This window comes from Primulina tabacum, chromosome 15 (assembly GCF_025594145.1).
Source record: "Primulina tabacum isolate GXHZ01 chromosome 15, ASM2559414v2, whole genome shotgun sequence".
Classification (NCBI taxonomy): Eukaryota; Viridiplantae; Streptophyta; class Magnoliopsida; order Lamiales; family Gesneriaceae; genus Primulina; species Primulina tabacum.
Genome location: NC_134564.1, coordinates 5,979,643 through 6,003,481, shown reverse-complemented (window position 1 = coordinate 6,003,481; position 23,839 = coordinate 5,979,643). Strand labels below are relative to the sequence as shown.

General features: G+C 34.0%; 2 protein-coding genes across 2 annotated transcripts; both read right to left on the bottom strand.

Moving 5' to 3' along the window:
- Positions 1–10,794: 10,794 nt before the first annotated feature.
- LOC142527715 (protein NUCLEAR FUSION DEFECTIVE 4-like) lies at positions 10,795–13,201 on the bottom strand. The gene is made up of 3 exons (XM_075632611.1): positions 12,817–13,201; positions 11,930–12,732; positions 10,795–11,444 (listed from the first exon to the last, which is right to left on the bottom strand). The coding sequence occupies exons 1-3, from the start codon at positions 13,144–13,146 to the stop codon at positions 10,973–10,975; spliced, it is 1,605 nt and encodes a 534-aa protein (XP_075488726.1). The 5' UTR covers positions 13,147–13,201; the 3' UTR covers positions 10,795–10,972.
- A 3,874-nt stretch (positions 13,202–17,075) lies between these two features.
- On the bottom strand, positions 17,076–18,022 carry LOC142525839 (uncharacterized). The gene is made up of 2 exons (XM_075630126.1): positions 17,868–18,022; positions 17,076–17,661 (listed from the first exon to the last, which is right to left on the bottom strand). The coding sequence occupies exons 1-2, from the start codon at positions 18,020–18,022 to the stop codon at positions 17,076–17,078; spliced, it is 741 nt and encodes a 246-aa protein (XP_075486241.1).
- Positions 18,023–23,839: the final 5,817 nt, after the last annotated feature.

Here is a 23,839-nt window from a genome sequence, read left to right as displayed (position 1 = left end):
CTGATATTAGTAAACCATTGAAATTAGAGGAATCTCAGTGTCTGGTCGACAATATGCATGTGGTTTAAGTCATGTTATGAAATGTGTGTTTCGAATTTTTTTTTCTTGCATGTTGTTTGTTGTGCTCGAACGACCCCTACTTGCTGAATGACGACCATATCACTCAATCATTAATCTACCCTCCCCAGATAAATCAGAAGAAGAAATAGAGAAAAAAGAACCAGACACCAGTTTTTGAGCTGATAGTGGACGCATGAAGAATTTTAATTAAGACTATGTTCTTGTGAGTTTTTAATTCAAGTTATAAACGCTTCCGTAGATTTTTATCGTTTTCAGAGTTACTATTGTAAAGACGATTTCATTTTATGGTATTCTTGATATGAACTGGTTTTGATTTATAATGTACTACGAGACTTGTTGTTTAGCAATTATATGATTGTTGAATAATGTCGGTGTCGACTAACCCCGGTCTCGGGGCATGACATTTAAGTGGTATCAGAGCCGACAGGTTCATAATCCATTTGGGGAAAATTTTACAAAAAAAAAAATCCGTTAGATTATAGCAAAGAGCCGATGGGGTCTCCTCCGGAATGACCCAACGAGTAATATCCACAACAAGTTTGTGAGGCATGGTTCATAAACGCGAAATTCCTTCATTTACACCTCCAAAATCGTGTTTTTGCTGTTTTAGGAAAGTGTCGTATATCCTATAAATTTCTGAAGGAAATTTCAAATTCGATTCCGTCAGTTGTTCTAAACTCCTCTTGGCATATGCTTTAAATCCATATGTTTATCTCCAAGCCTTCAATTTTTGGAAAATTTCTCGAAAAATCTCGTTCAACGCGTTTTTTGTAGTGTGTGTCGAATTTTTATGGAATTGGATTAAAGAAACAATTAGTATTGACCTATATTGTTGTGATTATATCTATATGAGATAAGTTGACTTAAGCTTCTGACTTAATATGAAATATTTGATTTGGGAAAATAAATTATTTATCGAACAAATAAAATAGTATGTAAAAATATGGGATAAGAGTTATAATAAGTTTTGAATATTCCAATATAGAAGTTGATTTTGGGCAATAGTTAAATGTGTGAACATTAATTTGGGTTCTTAAGAACGCTAGGCATTAACTTCAAATATGTATGATTTTGGGTTATCTTGTTTAAATGAGCGTGGGAAACAATATCTTCAGGTTTAGAAATTTATATTATTTTGAGACAACTAGTAGATTACGACCTTATGTGAATAAAATAAGTTATGAGATATTGTTTGATATTGAGGAAAATACAGCATAATAAATTTTGACTTTTGTTACGGTACTAAGAATGATTCAAGGAGAAAGATATTCAATAAAAATAGTTTGTGTTGGAGCTCTCTAAGATCATTGTCTTGTTGAAAGTAAGATTTAGCACAAGAATTAATTGAGGATTAATTTCATTCGTACAAGGTTGAATAAGATTTTATATTATGACGACTGGGTTATTATTTTAGGGATTTAAATCAATAAGCTATAGATTTAAATTGAGTTAAGTTCCAGGATTTATATAAGTTTTGAGATAGTAATCATGATAATTTAAAGAAAGAATAAAATCAGTATCAGTTCGCATATATTCAGTGCCGACTTGATTCCAAGCACTTCGGTAGATTTTGACGTCATCATATGGATGGACTGGTTATTTAAGAGCAGTGCAATAGCAGATTGTCGGAGCTAAGAATTTCAAACTCCAAACCGCGAACCAAGAAGAAATCACGTACCATGGCAATGTCAAGAGACATAAATACATTCTTTCTTCTTCCCATACTTGGAAATCCATAAAATCGGGAAAGAATTTACCTAGCAATGGTGAACAAAGTGCATGAAAAAATTGAGCTCAAGTTGGAAGATACCCCAATAGTGCGAGAATTCTCAGACGTTTTTCCAGAAGAATTACCTGGGATAGTCTCGGATCACGAGGTTGAGTTCAAAATCTATCTAGTTCTTGGTGATGCACCAATTCCAAAGCACCATACCGAATGACGCCAGCTGAACTCTAGATGCTAAAAGAACAACTCCAAAAGTTGATAGACGAAAAGCAGAGCTCTGTTCCTATTAGTAAATAAGAAAGATGGAAGTATAAGATTCTGTATAGATTATAGAGAACTCAATAAGATCAAAAATCGAGAACAAATATCTTCTTCCAATGATAGACGATCTTTTCGATCAACTTAAATAAGCTACAATATTTTCCAAGCTCGACGTGAGAAGAGTTTGCTACCAATTGAAGGTCATGGCCGAAGATATTCCGAAAACAGCCTTCAGAAAAAGGTACATGCATTATGAGTTCACAGTAATGCATTTTGGCTTGAAGAACGTGCCTGCAACCTTCATTGATCTAATGAATAGGGGTTCAAGTCATTCATTGACAAAATTGTTAGCGTTGATCATCGAGGAAATCCTCATTCACTCACCAAATGAAGCAGACCACAAGGAGCATCTTCGTCTCAGTCTTAATAGGCTAAGGGAAAGAGAATTATATGACAAGTTCAAGAAAGGTGAGTTTCGGCTTTAGAAATCACTTTCTTATGTCACATAATATGTGAGGCATGAGTATTTGTGGATCCTAAGAAAGTATAGACAATGAAAGACTGGCCAAGACAAAGGACAAAGACAGAAATTCAGAGCTTATTAGGATTGGCGAGCGATTATCGGGGATTTGTCAAAGATCTTCCCTTAAAATACAGCTTACAAAACTCACAAAAGAACTCTAAATTCAATTGGAGCAAAGAATGTGAGAAAAGTTTTGAAACCTTAAAGATGAAACTTGCAACCACAATGGTGGTAGTGCTGCCTGATGAGGGCAAGTATTTTTTTTCAATTACATGGATGCTTCAAAGAAAGGTCTAAGATATGTGTTCATGCAAGAAGGAAGAGTAATTTCCTTTGCATCAAGGAAATTGAAACTGTATAAGCAAAACTACCCAACCCGCGACCTTGAGTTAGCCGCAGTAGTTTTTGCATTAAAGAATATGAGGCATTACCTTTACGACGCCAAGTGTGAGATCTTCACTGACCATCAGAGCCTCGAGTATTTGTTCACGCGGACAAAATTGAACATGAGGCAGAGATGATGGATTGAATTATTTTTACGTAACGATAAGCTACCTTCCAGGCAAGACGAATGAGGTAGCTGACGCTTTAAGTCAGAAAATTATAGATAAGACAATTCTAGCCTCACTGTCAGCACACTGTGCTTTGAGAAATCGTTAAGCAAAACCAGTTTCATTGTCTTGATGGGAAATTAAAATTTAGTATGAGAAAAAGAAAAGAAAATTTGAGATTAGAGTTGATGTGAAATTATCAATTGGAATTTTAATTTTTATCTTTTAAGATAATACTTTTGAGTACTTTAGATTGACCATATTGGGTTATAATTTGACTTTTGGAAATTTTATATTGTTGCAAGCGATTGGATATGAAAATAAAAATAATTGGGAACCAATGTCTGCATTACACAGTTGATATAAAATTTAAGACATGATTTTTGGGTTTTATATTAAATTGAATATGAGACTAGTCTTTATATTAAATGTTCAATGGAAAAGATGATATTGATTTATCGGATTTCAGTTAGAGTGACATTATTGGATTACATTTTGATTCAGAAGGTTTTTATTTGGGTTTTCCTCTCTCATAAGAAATTAGCTTATCAAATTATGATTATGAGATATGTAGCTATTGGGTTATAGTAAGTTGTTGTAGAATCAACGATTCTAATAATTCTCGTTTAATAGAAGTGCTATCATTGGATGTAGTAATGGAAATAATAATAAGAAAATATGGTATTATAAGTATAATCCAAAGTATGAGTAACTCAGCACTTTAGTTATTAAGATGTCTGACAAGAATCACTGGGATATTATTTATGAATTTTAGACGATTTTCTGATCATACTGAAAGAGAAGTCACTTGAGAACTAGAATAGAAAATGCGCGAGTAATAATCTTACATCTTAAAAGACCAATCCAACCCAAGTTTCGATAATAACCACCTCTAAAAATAGGAGAAGCTCCCATTCAAAATTTACACTGAAATTTTCGAGTTTCCTCTCATATTTTCGAAATTCATCTCCAAAATTCTGCACAAATCATCAAAATTCTGTCCGAGTTCTGAAATTCTTTTTTTCACTCCGGTAGTCATAATCCTATCTCCACTGTTCAAAATATGCTTCCATATATTTCGAATAACATATCCAAAATTCGGTCAAATCAAACGGTTAGTTTTGATTTATAGCCTTCGCAAGAAAACTGCTCATATTCTAGGCGAGAACATCATACCTACGATTTTTCATTCATAAACAGGATAAAACGAATTTCAAACCCGATCTCCATCGTTAAAAATTTATTTGATGTACATTTGAACGTACTGTAAAAGTTTAAGCCCGATCCAACGGTTCAATAAGGCGCAATGAATTTTTCAAGACGGCTGATTTTCCGGGAGATGTGTTGCTGCGTTTTCGAAGTGTCGGTTGCATGATTCTTCTATGATTTTTGAATTCTTCATATTCTGTTCCAAGTCTAAGGTAAGTGGGCTTGTTTTAAACCTGTAATTTTCGGTTATGAATTTTGTGTGTTTTTAAATTCGGTCTAGTGCAAATTCTTCTTCTACCCCTTCTGGTTACGATTGTTGCATGAGTTACGTGTTGGCACTGTTCTACTTGATATGGGAGGAAATCCCAACCATTATATGACCCTTACACGGTGGGGATGTAACCGCTATATGGTCTCGCCCCCTTAGAGGAGTAAAAATTAGGGACTAATATGGTAAACCATTAAAAGTAGAGGAATCTCAGTGTCTGGTCGACAGTATGCATGTGGTTTAATTCATGTTATGAAAGGTGTGTGTTTCAAATTTTTTTTCTTGCATGTTGTTTGTTGTGCCCGAACAGCCTCCACTTGCTAAGTGACACCATATCATTCACTCATTACTCTACCCTCCCCAGATAAATCAAAAGAAGAAATAGAGAAAGAAGAATGAGACACCAGTTTTTGAGCTGATAGTCGACGCATGAAAAATTTTAATTAGGAATATGTTCTTGTGAGTTTTTAATTCAAGTTATAAACGCTTCCGCAGATTTTTATCGTTTTCAGAGTTACTATTGTAAAGACAATTCCATTTTTATGATATTCATGATATAAACCGGTTTTGGTTTATAATATAATACGAGGCTTGTTGTTTAGCAATTATGTGATTGTTGAATAACGTCGGTATCGACTAACCCGATATCGAGACGTGACAATTATCGTCGTTTTATTGAATGGTTTTCAAAAATAGCTAAACCTATTGCTCAACTGACACAGAAGAATCAAATATTCATTTGGTCAGATGAATGTGAAGCTAGTTTTCTTGAATTGAAGACGAGATTGACCACAACACTTGTACTTACTATTCCCTTAGGTACCAGAGGATTTGTAGTGTGTACAGATGCATCTGGTAAATGTTTGGGCTGTGTTTTGATGGAACATGGCAAGGTATTTGCTTATGTGTCTCGTCAATTAAAATCTCCTGAAACTTGTTATCATGTTCATGATTTGGAATTGGCCGCCATTGTGTTTGCTCTGAAGATTTGACGCCATTATTTATATGGAGAAAATTTTGTTATATATTCAGACCATAAGAATCTGAAGATTTATTTTCTCAATCTGATTTAAATATGAGGCAATGCATGTGGATGGATCTCCTGAAGGACTTGGATTGTGAGATCTAGTATCACCCTAGATCGGTGAACGTTACTGCAAATGCCCTTAATCTTAAAGTTCATGACCCTGTTTTAGCCTATGTTAATCTCGCCAAAGTACACGAGTATATATGTACTTCTGGATGGACTTTTCACTCGAATTGGAATTCTGTCACGGTCTCCGCATTGCAAATTGAGCCTAATTTGATATCTAAAATATGAAAGGCCCAACGAAGCGATACTCAGATTCAAAAGTCTAAAGAACTTATATATGCAGGACATACTTCTAGATTTCATATTTCTTCTGATGGTTCTTTACGACTTAATGGTCGGCTGGTAGTCACTGATAATTCTGATTTGAAATCAGCCTTTCTTCGTGAAGCACATTGTAGCAAATACAGTATTCACCCTGGAGGCTGATAAATGTATTTGACATTGAGACCACAATTCTAGTGGAGACTTATGAAGAAGGACATTGCTGAATTTATTTCGAAATGCATTGTCTGCCAGGAAGTGAAAGCCGAGAGAATGAAACCGGGAGGATTACTCCATAGTCTTGAAATTCCAAAATGGAATTGGGAACATATTGCTATGAACTTTGTGAGCCGTTTACCTCGTTCGCCCAAGGGCTGTGATGCATTTGAGTTTTTATTGACCGGCTTTCGAAATATGCACATTTCATTCCGTATGAGCGAACTTATCCTTATAAGAAAATGACTCGTTTATACATTGAGAATATTGTGAGACTGCACGGTGCGCCAGCCTCAATTGTATCAGATCGTGATCTCAGATTTGCTTCTAAATTCTGGGGTAGTTTCCAAGAAGCCATGGTTACGCATTTGGCTATGAGTACTGCTTATCATCCTCAAACCTATGGCCAGATTGAGCGTACAATTCAAACGTTAGAAGTCATGTTACGTGCTATTGTGATGGATTTCAAAATTGGATGGCAAGATGCCTTACCATTGGTAGAATTTTCTTATAATAATAGCTTTCAAACGAGTATTGGCTTGACACCGTTTGAAGCCTTATATGGGAGACGATGTAGGTCACCGTTGTTCTGGGATGAATTGGTGAAAGACAAATGATTGGACTTGAAATGATACATGAAATGAACGACAAGGTTCAGTTGATTCGACATCGAATGAAAGCTTCTCAGGATCGTCAAGCGAGCTATGCTAACAAACGAAAACGACCCTTAGAATTTCAGAAAGGTGATAAAATGTTTTTGAAATATCTCACTTTAGAGGTACTGTTCGATTTGGCATGCGAGAGAAATTATCTTCTCGATATGTTAGTCCATACGAGATCCTTGATCGAGTTGGGGATCTTGCTTTTCGGTTGGCATTGCCACCAACTTTATATGTCATTCACGATGTATTTCATGTTTCTATGTTGAGAAAGTATGAACCAGATCCATCACATGTGCTTCAACCTAATGAGGTTGAGCTTGATCCTCTCTTTCTTATATTGAACAACCTGTTTGCATTATGGATCGGAAGAAGAAAATATTGCGTAACAAATCAATTCCCTTAGTTCAAGGACAATGGACACGAGATGGTGTGGAGGAGTCAACGTGAGAATTGGAAGCAAGATGCGAGAATAATATCCGCACTTATTCGATTCTATTCCACATGTTCCATTGTATTCAATGTATAATGATCCATTTACGGATTTTAGTTTTGATATGTACTATAACTGGTAACATATTATATGCTTGCCGATATTATGTATATATATAGATATTTAAGATTTCGAGGACGAAATCTTTTAAGTGGGGGAGAAATGTAAGGACCTTGTATCGTATTATCGTAAATCATATGTGATTATCGATAATTCATGAAATTGTTATGCTATTAAATGTATGAAGTATATAATTGACAATGAAAGTGAGAAAATAGGTGATGACAATGAAAGATTGTATTAGAAATTGATTTTGTGTTTGAAAAGTATGTTGAACCGCAATAGAAAAGTGATACATGTTACGGTTTTTATCATAATTATCATAGTATTAGTCCGAATGAAATGAAATTAATTTCATTAGAAAGCTAATACATAGTACTAAAACTTTCATGTTTTGAGTTTTGTCCAAATCCATTTGGAAATAGGGGCAAAATAATCCCGAAGTGTATCGTGTGCATTGCAGTTCCTGCACTGACACATTTTGGTAGAATGAGAATAAATCTCACATCTGATATCCAAATTGAGTGAGGTTGGTGGAAAATGAAATCCAGGACATAGATATACAACTTTTATGTTGGCCACTTTCAATAATTCAAAACCTAAAACAGCGTTTCGGACAGAACAACCCGCGCAGGATCCGGCACACCCGCACGTGAAGTAATGTTGCAGACAGCAAGGGGCGCACGGCTGCATGTGTTTTGGTGCCTAATCGCGCACCGCTTTTCTGCACTACATTTGAGGTCGATAAGCATGGGTTTCCTTTACAACGTTTCTTCATTTTACCTGAACGTTGAAGGAAAAGCAAAGAAAACAAAGTTCTATCGTCTGAATCTACCTCGAAACGTTGTCGAAACTCGAAACAAAGTATATATTTGGAATCCTCGTGTTGAGAGCGTTCTTTTGAGGTAATTTTCTTCTTGATTCAGAACTTTTATTTATTGAATTGCTAGAATAACATGTATTTGAATTCGAACTCAATATATGCGATAGAATAATCGACGAGAAACTACCTTTCAAAGTTGAAATTGAATTATGTTATGATTTCAATTTTATATAAATTTTTGAAGTTTCAAAACAATTTTGAAACTTGAAATTTTGATTGTAAATGATTAGATGTATAATAATGATTATATAATAACAAGTTATTAGGATTCATAATGCGGTATAATTATCTTAATAACGTAAAGGTTAAACTTAATAGCGTAGAACGAATTGATACATTTAAGTACGCTATTAGTGTTGAATTTGAATGAATTTATTGATTGAAATGAATATTTTGATTATTTAGATTGATTATCTGTATTGAAATCCTAAAGCTACATTGAACCGAAAACGAAGAATTGAGGTATGTTGCGATCGAGTAACATACGACAGGCATCTGTGTCATATGATATATGTTTGATTGATTTGAGTGAATATATGTGTCTATATGCCTTATTTGTTGAGTTGGTATTTTATACATGACATACACGTTGAACTATGATCCTTGGATACCTGTATATAATTGGATTTTGACTTGGGGTTTGTGAACACAATGTTATGTTTGGTATTATGTGGCCCTTAAAAACATAGTCATTCGTGGCCCCTATAATTCATTGATTGAGATTTGGTATTTGATGGCGCTTTGTTGACGCTATCATACGATCATCTCTTATACTTGATTGAGGCCGGTGTGACAGCTTGAGCATTGATTTGATAGATATTCGATTTATTCTGATACGTGCTCAGTGGATGGGCATTTGACCTGATATCTCTACGACATGCATGCATTGCATATCATATATCATTGTGTAGATACATGTTGTATATATTATGGTTGTTCCATACGGATCTTTTGCTCACCCCCAAGGTGGGCTGTTGTTGTCTTTGTGTGTGGACAATGGCAGGTATTCCAGGCTATCAGGAGACTGGAGAGGGTATTTCTGGAAGGAGTCACAGTTGAGTTGAGGTTTAGTAGTCTTTCCCAGTGTATATATGTATCTATATACCAGGGCATGTCTCGAGGATATGAGTTATTTGTATATAGTTAATTTCGGTCATGCGTGGGCTTATTTTATGTTGTGATGTGTTTAAACGAGACTATATTATATATTATTTTTAGTATTATAATTATAGTTGACACATTTTGGGCTCATTGTAAAGAAAATTTTTACTTGTTTTTCGCTGTAATTAATTAACTCTAATCAAATTACATTGTAATGACGATTAGGAGTTAAGGGCCCCACAATATATCTAAGGATTTTCTTAACAGTACTTCAATGCCTCGTCCAAGATTCGTCATATACCGACTAACTGCTCTCACTGCTTGAGCAATGTCCGGTCATGTATAGATCATGGCGAATATCAAACTTCCTACTGCTGATGCATATGGTACTCGAGATATCTCCATCATCTCTGCTTCACTGTTAGGACACATCTCAGAAGATAATTTGAATTTAACTGGAAGATGGGTCGATATTGGCTTACTATCTTGCATGTTAAAGCGTTACAAGACTTTTTTCAAACGATTTTTCTGGTAAAGCCTGGGCTCTAAGCTGGGCCTGGATAGTGTAAGCCCAGAGAAGAAATCTAGCAAATTCGGTTTAATCACCCACTAAGCTCAACTTGATTGACTCGATCGATATCATTCGACTTCCATATCTTTTTTTATCTAGGTTGAGGACGTAAGAGGTGAGTATCATGGTACACACTAAACATGAGCGTGCAAGTGACCTCTATAAACATTTTACAAGATTTATAAATATTCAAATTTGACATAAATCTTCATAAAAACACAAACATAGAGAGAAGTATAACTGAAATTAGATCCAAGCTAAATTAACAAATACAAAATAAAGCCATATAATCACTAAAAGTTTTCTAATTTTACCAATGATTTACTATTATCACGCCTCTAGAATTAACAGTTCTTGATGAAAAGTCATAACATCATTCATCCATCGATTAAGAACTCATAACAATGATTTTTCATTGTATCAGGGTGAAGTAGCAGTCATCACCCCACCATATCAAAGTCAAAAATCAAAGATTTGGAATATTTGGTAACACATCAGCAATATCCGACAATATATCAATAATATACAACAACACGTCAGTACTCTGATAATATATAACTGAAAGTCGTGATAAGATCAAATTTTGATTATTTATATGATCAAAACTTAAATTAAGCAAACTAAGAGATCTAATTTCTTTTAGTGGACAACTTTACTAGCAAGAACATTAATGCAAGGTAGCCAGTTAGGCCACTATTTCTTCTTGGTTCCAATTTTGTAACTAGTTTACCGATGCAATTCGATTCAATCTTTATTCTCAAATGGAGGAATAGAAGTCCAGAAATGGCGGCATTCATGAAGTGATGTGCATACATATATCAGAGGTAAAACAAAAATCCTTCACAAGTACAATAATGAATACATATTGGGACTTCATTAGGCAGGGGAATTTCCCATCAGTCCCTCTTACACACACATCCTCAAATTTTATAGAAAACCTTGAACAAAATCCCATCAAATAACTCGAAAAATATATATAGTCTGAAACTCAAGTACATGGAATTCTCGGCTCGCCATTACGATAGGCCATGAAACGATTTCTTCGATTTTCTGGTAGCATAAATCTTGGAATAAATGCTTTTGGTTCTAACAGAAAGCCAAACATCAAGACCGAATCCTATGATGCATGCAATTGCCATAACCACGAAGACCATCCTGTAACAGTGTCCTCCAACGCATGTGTTGCCACCGTCAGCGGTTTCGGTAGCCTGTGCATCATACAATAGTCCCGCGAGCAATCCAGAGAAGAGGAACGAGCCGAGTGGAAGGTTGAGGATAAGAATGTTGTAAATGAGACCATAGTATTTCAGGCCAAATAACTCTGATGCAGTAGGAACTGTGACAGCAAGGCGAACTCCGTAGCAAATCCCGACCACTATGGAACCGACATAGAGTGATCCTGGCAGAGCCATGGCCATCGTGATATATCCCACAGCCATTAGAATCTGAGATGCTGCATTCCATATTGGTCTAGGCGTTCCAGCCCTCCTGTAAATTTGGAACAAAAAAGCATAGTGTATTAAATAGATTATTACTCAAACCAGATATGATTTAAATATTAGACTTCGGAGTGATGTTACTGTTGGTGCACAATAGCTAAGGCTAAATCTGAAGTCTACTACACTCAAGTATGTAAAATAATTTTAATAAAAACATTAATGGCCTTTGGAGATATTTACTGATCCACCAAACTCATGGAGACTTTTGGAGGCCATCAAAGGGCGCAAATACTATCTTTTGGAATATAATAAATATTTATTTTTTAAGAAACATTAGAAAAGAACTGTCTTTTTTTTAAGGGAATACTAATAAATTATGTTGATGCAGCAATAGTGTGTAAAGGGTAAGCTGTTCTCGCCCTCCCAATTGAAAGTGGCCTGGTGTTGCGCGAAAAACTTTGAAAACTTTTACGTTGAGTTAGCTCCTCGTGACACCTAGCAAATGTGATGCAAAATGTAATGATGTAGACTTACTTGATGAAGTATTCCGAAACCGACCCGGAAAGGATCCGCCCGAAAAATCCCCAGATACTGGTCAGCGAAACGAAAATGGATACATCAGAATACCCGAGTGCCAAGCCCATTTGGCCCAAGTTATTCATCACTGCGAGTCCTGTACCGACTCCACATAAAAACGACACAAACAAGATCCAAAAATCCACAGTGCTCAAAGCCTCGAATATGGTGTGCTCGCCCCCCAGCACCGGCCGTTTCTTCTCTACCATCGCCTCTGCTTCCACCTTTGATGGTATCAGAAGTGGTTTAGAGATTTCTCGTTCTACGTCGGCTGTATTCGAATTCGACCGGATCAAGTTCTTAGCCCAGATGTATATCGGAATTGCTAGAGGAGAAGCTAATAAAACCAAAAGTATGACAGCAAATACTTGCGAAAACAGACGGCCGTGAGTTCCTGTAAGATCGAAAGCTAACAAGTAAATCGCGATGATAACAGCGAGAACGTTAACTACCCCAAAAAATTTGTCATCTTCGTCTTCCGCGGCAGCGGAGGACGAGGGAGGAATCTCACGAAGAAAAACTATGGCGCTCATGCAAACTACCAGGGGAATTAGAGCCAGCATTAGCAGGAATTTGGATGGGTCATCGGCGAAAAGCGCGGAACAAAGGTCGGTGAAAATCGCGGTGCTTAAACCGACGTAACCTTTCAGAATCCCGGAAACCGGACCCCGGTTTTTACGGAAATTGCGAATACACGTCACCAGAATAGCCGTGTTCATCCATGTCGTGCTGTTTCCTCCCATACAGAGAAATATGCACATCTGCACGAATTACATGTACCATATATATTTAGTTGCAAAACCAGGTCATAACCATCCAATGGAAACGAGGGATTCGACACTTACAGCCCAATATGGAAGTGGTTGGATGCGGCGGCTGACGACTAGCCACTGAACGCCGTACCCGACGACCCCTTCGACGGAGCCTATGAGAAGGATGACAGGTGTAGGAAGGCGGTCGGAGGCGAGCCCGGCAAGGATTCCAAACGCTTTTCCCACATCTTTTGCGACGGACAGATTGTTGAGCTGGAGCTGTGTGAGCGCCATAAGGGTTTTAAGTGCACCAGAATAGTTAGAGAAGGTGTAATTGTTGCCGGAGATTGCCTGCACCCATACGGCAGTGACGAACCCCAGCCATTTTCCGGTGGGAGACGTAGGCGAGAACTGCAAACCCATTTGAAGACGAACACTCCTCAGTGGTCCTTATGGGGAACTATATATGTCTATTGAAATTCTGGCTTCTGGCTTATATATACATATATAATATATATATCGACGACTATTCAAAGTTGGTGACAGCAAAGTAATTCATGAACAAGAAATTCTATATTAAAAAAACAAATGAAGAACTCAAATTAAAAGAAGTTGTGTTGCAAATATAAGAACAAATATATGCATTCATACAAGTTGCGTATAAATAATAATATACTAATCAAGCTTCTTTTTCTAAGTTCCACTTCTAATAAACTATCGACACGTGTATTTATTAAATTAATCATTATATAATTTTTTTATGCACAGTGAGAGCATAATTTTAAGTATATCACAGATGTTTCGCAACGTGGATTATTCGCAATGTTGTCATAATTCTTGTCTCTGATTCATATTTCTCCGTTGTGTGAGACGATCTCACGGGTCGTATTTTGTGAGACGTATATCTTATTTGGTTCATTCATGAAAAATATTACTTTTTATGCTGAGAGTATTACTTTTTATTGTGAATATCGGTAGGATTGAAACGTCTCATATATAAAAATTCGTGAGACCGTCTCACAAAAGACCTAAATTAGAAAGCTACAAAAAATTATTGAAAGAATTTGAGAAATCATCCTTGGAAGGGAAGAAATTGGTTTCTATATATTCAATGATTGAAAATTCATATCATATATATATTTTGAGATTTGAATATTAATTTATTACTGTAACAGTTGAAATACTTATGAGATTGATTAAAATACTATAAATAGAAATATTAGCATGTTTATTAAATCAAGATTAATTAATTAATTATTATTTCAGACGTAGAGCACACAATACACAGAAAAGTGAATTTTATATAATATTATATTATTTAAGTGGAATGCCTCTATCCAACTTTTTTCATGCTTACAAATATTGCAAAATATTTTAATGATCCTTTGTTTTTTTTCTTTTCTAAATTGGCTTAAACAAGATTATGACATCTTACCAACCTACGAAGCTGCTTATACAATAGCCTGTTTTGCTTATGCCGGAAAAATCTCGTAATGTTGACTATTTGTAAATTACTTGATTCAATTGAATAACAAGTTTAGACGTACGTCACTTCTCTTCCTTCACTGTTAATTTATTTAAAAAAAAAGATTATATTTTTCCTTTTTACTAATTATTTTCAATTGAATGATGATAAAATAGTGGCCATGTTTGGTATGATTTTTATGGACGCGATGGATTAACGGTCATTCGGAATAATGTCTAGGCAAAAACTTATGTGATACAGTCTCACGGGTCGTATTTTGTGAGTCAGATATCTTATTTGAGTCATCCAAGAAAAACTATTATTTTTTATTCTAAGAATATTACTTTTTATTGTGAATATCGGTAGGTTGACCCGTCCCACAGATAAAGATTCATGAGAACGTCTCACAAGAGACATACTCTAAATTAATATTCAATTCTCAAAATATATATGGGCAAAAACTTGTGTGAGACGGTCTCACTGTTCGTATTTTGTGAGTCAGATTTCTTATTTGGATCATCCATGAAAAACTATTACTTTTTATTGTGGGTATCGATAGTGTTGACCCGTCTCACAGATAAAGATTCGTGAAACCGTCTCACAAGAGACGTACTCTAATATTTGGAGTATCCTTAGAATGCCTTGGAATTACGAATATAAAGAGTAAGTAAAATAGAAGCAGAAAAAACTGACAAGTAGAAAAGTCCATCTTCCGTGAAGAAAACATTTGTGTTTCCAAAAGTTTGCGGAAAATTCTAATTTACTAGTCAATCCTACATGGGAAGAACACTAGCTTCCAACGTAGGATATAATTTCCCAAATCGGTGTCAGATTTAGGTGAGGCTTCCACCAATAATATTTAAGTTGGCTGAATATTTTAATATTTTCAAACGATATTTTCTTATATAAATTTAAATATTTATTATATTTTGACTTTCATGTATTTATTTTTGTACCATTCCGACACTCGAGAATGAAATCAAGGAGGATATTCTATTTTGGATGCCCTCGATTTTCTTTTTATTTTTCTTAACTACATATATATTTTAAGTGCAGGGAAGGAGGAAAGGCGCGGGTGGGTGTGATCGTCTTTTTTCAATTTTTTAATTTAATTGACTATATATTAAAATTAATTATATTTTCTCACTTATCTCTCTAATATTTATTCTTGAATTTGCCATTCCAACCTCTATTTTCTGATTCCTTGCCTGCTTGAGTGTCAAATAATGTAGTCATAAAATACTTGATTCTAGTATCAAACATAGCGTTCTAATAACAACAATTAATATAATAATAATAATAATAATAATAATAATATAGTAGGTCTCTTGTGATACGATCTCATGAATATTTAAATGTGAGATGAGTCAACCCTATCGATATTCACAATAAAAAGTAATACTCTTAGTATAAAATTTCATGGATGACCCAAATAAGATATATGTCTCATAAAATACGACTCATAAGACCGTCTCACATAAGTTTTTGTCATAATAATAATAAATGCAAACTTAATAGAGCAATTAATAAATTCATAAAAGTTTTATAATCAGATATTCTAGTTATTTTATTAAGATTTACATATTGTATATATTGAAATATTTTTTGCATATTAATACTAAAATATCAAAAAATTTGAAAATTAAAGAAAGGAAAAGATAGTACGGTTCTGACGAGAGGAATTTGATAAGATATTGAATTTATAACTTTGTTAAGGAGTTGCTTATCACCAAAATGGAAATGATAAGGATGGGGATATCTACGGCTGAGATTGGTAGGTACGTATACGATTGTGGGGCCCGTTCGTACGAGACGTACAGCCTGGGCTCATGTGACAGCCCGAACAAAAGTATTCCACGTGCTTTACAGATTTTTTTTAATATTCTTTTATTTGTTTTACAAAAGACTTTTGGTTGGTTGGTTTGTTCTTGTTCTTATCAATATCATGCTAAAGTTATTTGAATTTAATTTTTAACAATAGAATTTAGATTTGTTGGAATCTACTCAAAATTTGATCTAATTATTTTATGTGATGTAAAGTATGTCAAATTATGATTTTTATGTGATGCAATATACTATAACATTAAAAAATATTATAAATCTCTTGCGAGACGGTATTACGAGAACGAAAAATAATAATTTTGACATAAAAAAGTAATAAATTTTCATTGATTTAGTTTTATAAGATATTTGTCTCATAAAATTGATCTGTGAGATGGTCTCGTAAAGATTTTGGTGGAAAAAAATTATATACGTGATAACGAACGTACACATTAAATGGGGCATGGAGTCGAATAAATCACAATTTATGATATTGTATCACTTAGCATATAAGATGCCCATTTATATAACATCACAAAGGATCTATTTAGATATAAAAATATAACGTTGATTGCATAATGTGTCCACTTGTGAAACATAAATGGATGGGTCTCGAGCAAAAGTCAGTCATTTATATATAGATATATAGCAATTTGCACGTAAGGGCATCCACATTCGTTATTGTTATAACACCCACCACCTCATCAAAAATCGTAGGGTCCACATGCCACATACACATTACATGAACACATATATTCTCCCACATTCATTTTAACATTCACACTCATTATTTGTAGGTCTCGCTGTCCACTCATTCATCTTATTATTACTTTAAATTATATAAATTCAATTTCAAATTTTTTAAGAAATTAAAATTATTATTATTTTATATTAATAATAATATGTTTTTATATATTTAGTACGTAAAAATAATTTAATTTTATGAGTGACATTTATTTAAAATTAAACATTTATTATAAACTTAAAATAAAACGGTACAACATATAATAAATGAAAATTACAATGAATGAAAATTATGACAAATGAAAATTACAATAATCGAAAATTACAATAACTGGAAATTAAATTTCCATCTCCCCCTAATCTCTTGACATAGACGTTCGTGGATGATAAGTTGCTCATATGTCATTTGCGAAGTATCCTTAGAAATTATTGCATATTTCTTTAGTTGAACTTTGGCCATAGCAGCTTTTATTTTCATCTCCTCTACTTCGAATTGTTTTTGTTTCATTTCAACTTCAACTTTTTTCATGCTTGTATATTCGGTAAACTTTGCAAACATATTGTCCAAGTTAGTTGTCATACACTCCATGTCCGATCTCGTTTTACCTTTTCCCTTTCTTTTTGCTGCCTTCTGACCCATTGGACGATTTTCTTCTTCGTTTAGGTCTACATGTAGACTCGCATCTTGGTTGGATGAGGTGTTGCTTGCTCCCGACTCCGAGGTCCTTGCCTTCTTCGTGCTAACAAGGTGATCAACGGACTGTGGAGTAAACATTGGACGGTCTTTTACGATCCTCCACACATGCTCAAGATTAAATGCGATGCCGTTATTTTCCTCACGATATTTTTCATACGCAAGCCGTAGTATATCCTCATCACTGTGGCTGCTACGGTATGCACTATAAATACTATTGTAATTTGCATTGAAGCGATATACTTTTTTTTGTATGGTATTGTGCCAGTGCGATCATATGACACTTGCACTTCTATTGGGTGTACCTGCGGGACGATTGTCATTGTAGTAGCTTGCAACACAACCCCAGAAAGCTTCCGAATTTTGATCATTGCTGATGATTGGGTCATCGCTGATAGTGACAAACGATCTCGCTAAGACCTCGTCTTCAACCTTTCTCCAGGTTGACCCTCAGCGCTAGAATCCACATTCTCCAAATTTACGACTTCAATTGGGGATTCACGGTCGGACAATTGAGTCTCTGGGACGAAAGTCGGAGTGGCCAGTTCATTTTCCGTCTGAGAGATAAATGGCATACTGGTTGCATGTGGATTAGATGGATAGCTTGGTGGATATAGATTATATGGATAATTTGGTGGATAGGAATTATAAGGATAATTTGGTGGGTATGGAAAATATGGATAATTTGGTGGAATTTGCAAATTTTGGGAAGAAGTATTTTCTTCCGGCTTTTTTGAAAATTCACGAAATTTCTAAAAATCATGGGTAATTTTCATCCATTTCGGAACAAAGTAGGATTTAAGAAATTTTTTTAAAAAAAGAATTTGAGATGATGAAAATAGAAGAGAAAAGATTTTTGGAGTGAAGAATAATATGTTTTGATGTTTGAAATAATTTGTGTAGTGTGTGAATATTTATAGATGAATATATTATTTTTTTATTAAAATAGCCGTTAACTAGCCGTTAATTAGCCGTTAAAATAATTTTTTACTTTTATAAATAAAAACAACCGTTAGTTTTTACTTGAACATTATTTTTAATTTATTTTAATATCCGAATTTATTTTAATATCCGAATTTCTTTTTAAAAAATGAAAATTTGAAATTTAAACCAATACATTAAATAACATTAAATAAAGAAACATCATCACGTGTGTGAGGCCCGCGTTCAGCGACGGTTTGTAAAAATCCGTCGCTAAATGTCCAATTTTTTTTAAAAAATAAGCGGACAAAGGGGCGTTCAAATATATGAACGCCCCCTTTTCTCTCTCTACAACGCCAACTCACAATGGAGAAAGGGTATTAAATGGGTGTCACAATGTAGAAAGGGTGTTAACACCCATTGTGGTTGCTCTAAGGGCACCCACATTGGTGCATTAATGGGTGTTAATAACGTCCATTAATGTTCATGCACCAATGTGGGCAAGAAAATTATTAATCTTCGCTGACATGGCAGCTAAGAAATTAATGAGTTTTTTAAAAAAAGTCACTACTAGTGAAAAACCGTTGCTAAAATTATTCGCCAACGACTCTTTTGAAAAATAAATACTACGTATCATATTTAACAAACTATAACGTCTAGTTTTTATATAATATTGTAAAATACAAACTATAACGGCTAGTTAAATAAAATAATAATAAAAAATCACTATAAATACAAATCAATTTCTATAAATTTATTCATTCATCCAACACATTTCTACTCATCAACCACACTCAATAAATATTCTCTACCATTCTCAAACTTCTATTTGTAGGTTCAATATTTATTTCTTTAATTCTTATTTGTATACAATGTCTCATTCTTCGAGCAGCTCTCGAGCTCGAGCTCCAGCTCTAGCCCGAGCTCCAGCTCTAGCCTCTAGCCCAACAAGCGAAGACGAAGTACAAGCTGAAGTTAATGACGAAATTTGTGATCCGGGAGAAGAAATGATGTTATGCATGCTTGAACTAAGCAGAGAAATACATGAATCTTCTGAAAGTAGTAACGATATTCGACGAAGAAGAAGGTTCATCCAAAGAAATCGTGAAGCCGGTCACTTGCGGCTCGTCAATGATTATTTTTCCGCCAGCCCAGTGGACAGTGAGATCCATAAATAATGAAAGTTGAAATTAAATGAATGTGAGTGTGTGTTAGTAATGGGGAAGTGTTAATGTAATGAATATGTGGCTCGTGGACCCCATCATTTTTGATGAGATGGAGAGTTATTAACATAGATTAATTCCGACGGATGCGGATGCCCTAAGAACAAGCATATTGGAAAAGGGAATTAAGGTGGTAGAGGTTAAATCGGTAATAATTATCTTCTTATGAAAAGTAAAAAGCATGCAAAAGAAATATTATAAAATTAAAAAAATTAGATCCTTTTCCTTGAAAGGCAAGTGGACTGATAGCGTCATAGTTCGACATCGCAGAGATTGTTGTACCAATTCTATTTATATTTCGCAGAATGGTCACACGACAATCGCAACGGAGAATCATGAGTCGCTTCCTCCTTGGTGGACCCTTCTTTTGCACGCATTTTCACGTATTGCCGGCATTTTTCGGCGGTGGAGGCCAACTTGAATTTGACTGAATATAATACGCAAAATAGTTAACTACCAGTGCCTATGGCCAATTCCGATTTAATTGACTTGTAATTTGTTTCGGGCCCTATTATTTTATTAACCATCAATATTCAAAAGATATCAGTTTTTGTTGTTTTAAAGTCATTTAATTTAATGTTATAAGAATCAACTTCAAAAGCGATTGCGAAATGATTACTAAATCACAAAAAAATTTAGCGACACAATCTCATGAGTAAATTTTGTAGGATAGATCCTCTATTTGAATAACTCATAAAAAATTATTACTTTTTATACAAAAAATATTAATTTTTATTACAAATATAAATAGAGTCGACACACCTCACGAATAAATATCTATGAAAATAAATTCACTATGTCAATCATAATTTTAATACTTTTAAGTTGAGTGATTCATTCATTCGAAAATATAGCTTAACATTAATGTTCTCGTTAGTATTGACAACTATATGATCAACATAGGTATTGCGTTTACATTAACATTACAAGTTGTATGAATAGCTTAACGAAAGTGATGTGTAACCGACATAATTTATTATATGACACACCTGGACGAACATGTGGCGTCCATTGTTAAAATTTATATAATGAATAAAAAAATTAAATAACTCATTTAGTGAATTTTAAATCATATAATTTTTAACTAATGAAATGTTTGTATATGAAATTGGTTTCAAATGGTTTTTGGTTTTCCCAAACTTTATTGATAGTACCTTATAGGTAGCTGAAACTTCCACACAAGCCACAGCCAAATTACAAATATATTTATTTCTCTACCATTATACAATCTTTTGAATATTCTGAAACGTCCATTTTATGTATAGTGTTAGATTATTTTTGTATTTAAAATAATTTAATTGTGGTTAATTTATTTAATTAAGATAAATGTAAGAGACATCTCATATGTAAAAATAGATAAATCAAGAATATTATTTGGATTAAGATAATAAATAATTAAGGTTTAGCCACAACACCCTTAATTATACAAAAATTATACAATAAGTGGGATGATGATCACATAAAGGACATTTATTACAGTAAATTATTAATATTATAAATATTTTTACGTTTTTTAATTTTATGTCATAATGATTCTTATACTTTTAATTTATTAAATAATAGCCACAACATCTTTAATTGATTTAAAATTATATATTAATTTTTTAATCACATTTAGTTGTAACATACATAAAATTATTCATCACTTTGGAAATACTTTGAGATGAATAATTATGAAGAATATATATTTTATGCATAAAGAATTAAATATCCTAGTGATTTTATTATTTTAATAATTTTAGAGTAGCTACAACATTTTTGATTGAATTAAAATTATACATAAATTATTAAAATCATATTTGGTCATCAGAGATATAAATTGTAACTAATTATATTTGAACAGTAAAATTTATCTCATATGAGTTTTTATTGTGTTAAATATAATTAATTATGATATGTTATTGAATTATTTTCTTAATTTACCCACATTGATTAAGAATAAATATAATTCAATAGTTACATCATTAATTTATTTGAATCTATTTAAATTAAAAATTTAGCCAGCAAACAATTTTATGACAGTTATTCATATTTTTCATATGATTTACATGGATAAAATATGACATGTGGTTTACTGTTTCACTTGGTGACATTAGCATGTATCTTATTTATTTTGCAGCATATTTTTCTGTTAATTACTCTTATATTAATTTTATAATTCCCAACATTCAATGTTATAAGGTGTGAAAGCGAAGATGATTCCTCAATTGAGTTAAATGAACAATGATTATACTATTATGAGATATGAACCACCAATCATTAATAAAACGAGTCATTAATGCTATGATCTTTATAAAAAGTGCAAGATATTTAGTAGTTTCTCATTTAGTTTCATTAAGATCAATATTTTTGCTGGGATCATGGGTTCAACCGAACAATATGATATTGTTTATACAGTCACAAGCATTTTTATTATATAGTTTTCTATTTTAAAGCTCACCAATATTTGGGAGCACGATTGTTTCACGCACGTAAGGAATATAACGATCCTGTCTAAAATTATTGAGATTGAGATATTTGAGATATTTTTAATTCACAATATTTTGAACATTCTCGCTCGACTTTAATACCCATTTAAGATTTTTCTAAAAGACTCATAAAGTTAAATGGTCAATAAATGAGTTTTTGACTATATCTGTGAGGTCCGGGGCCGAAGAGGCCGGGGAGTAATCGCTGGTGTCATGAGGTTGCACGAACAATGAGCGGCTCTTGGCAGGCTTCTAGGCGGATGGAACATGAATGAACCGATCTTACACCGGAAGGATAGTGATTCCAAAACTGTTCAGGCATGGAACTGTGCAGTTGAGGAGGGCTTAAAAGATTTGATATGTAGTACTCATATAAAGAAGACGTATCTTCTTTTCGGTAGCTAATCACATAAGAACTCCAAAGTTAAGCGTACTTGACTTGGGACAATTTTGGGATGGGTGATCCATTGGGAAGTTTCCCAGGGTGCATGTGAGTGAGGACATAAGCATGCTAGAAAGACTCGTCTTGGTACAGTGAGGACAGTCGTCGAATCTGTGACGTTACAGTTGGCATCAGAGCCGAACTCTCCTTGTACGATGTGGTTCGGGAACGAACCAAGGGGAAACTAGTGGGCATGTGAGGCCCGAGGCCGAAGAGGACGGAGGGTGATTGCTGGTGGCATGAGGTTGCACGGACAATGAGCGGCTCCTGGAAGGATTCTAGGTGGAGGAAACGTGAATAAACTGATCTTACACCGGAAGGAGAGGAATTCCGAAACTGTTCAGGTATGAGACTTTGCAGTTGAGGAGGGCTTGAAAGATTTGATACGTACTACTCATATCAAGAAGGTGCATCTTCTTTTTGGTAGCTCATCACATAAGAACTCTAAAGTTAAGCGTGCTTTATTTGGGATAATTTTGGGATGAGTGACCCCTTGGGAAGTTTCCTGGGATGAGTGTGACTGAGGACATAAGCACGTTAAAAAGACTCGTATTGATACAATGAGGACAGTCATCGAATATGAGGCGTTACAATATCTGTTTAAGAAAGGGTTGGATTGTTATGGTGGAGAGATAATGTGTGAACATGAATACTCAACTCTCATTAGTTATAATCTATTAGTCATAACATTTGGTGGATTGATTGTGATTCTACAGTCCATGTTACCAATACCGTGCAAGGGTTGCAAGACTCAAGGAAGTCGTTAGGAAGTTATTCATATATCATCTATTTAGTAAACTAGATGATCTCACATGTGGAGCCTGTCGAGACTTGCATTGTGGTATTATATTTTTAGTTGGAAAAGACCATTTATTCTAAATTTCTCTAAAAATTTTATTTCAGTTTCAAGACTGGTATCAAATAGATATTCCTTAGATTTATCATTTAGTTTATTGTATAAATACGATATTTTTGGAAGTGGTACATTGTTTGATGGTCTTCTCACATTAATTTATAAAAGTATATTCCGTATTGCATGCTTAAGAAAATATTGGTGTTAAGAAATGTGTTCTGAATTAATATTACTCTATTATGTGACATATTGGTTTCTAATAGTTTTGACACTTATTTGGACTAAACTAAGAGTAAGTGAACCGATATTTTAAAGAAATATTTTAAGAGGAATTTAAACATATTGGAGATATTTCTTATGGATATTTATGGATTTATATAGTCATAAATGCCTTATTACCTTTATTTATGATTTCACGACATATGTATTTCTACTTGCTTCATAACAACAATGAAGTGTTGAATATTTGATAAAACATATAAGGT

Coding starts and splice junctions, on each gene's coding strand:
- LOC142527715 (XM_075632611.1), bottom strand. CDS start 13,146: ATGGGTTTGCAGTTCTCGCCTACGTCTCCCACCGGAAAATGGCTGGGG. Junction 12,733..12,816: donor AACCACTTCCATATTGGGCT/GTAAGTGTCGAA, acceptor TAATTCGTGCAG/ATGTGCATATTTCTCTGTAT. Junction 11,445..11,929: donor GTTTCGGAATACTTCATCAA/GTAAGTCTACAT, acceptor CCAAATTTACAG/GAGGGCTGGAACGCCTAGAC.
- LOC142525839 (XM_075630126.1), bottom strand. CDS start 18,022: ATGCCATTTATCTCTCAGACGGAAAATGAACTGGCCACTCCGACTTTC. Junction 17,662..17,867: donor GGAGAAAGGTTGAAGACGAG/GTCTTAGCGAGA, acceptor AAATTACAATAG/TATTTATAGTGCATACCGTA.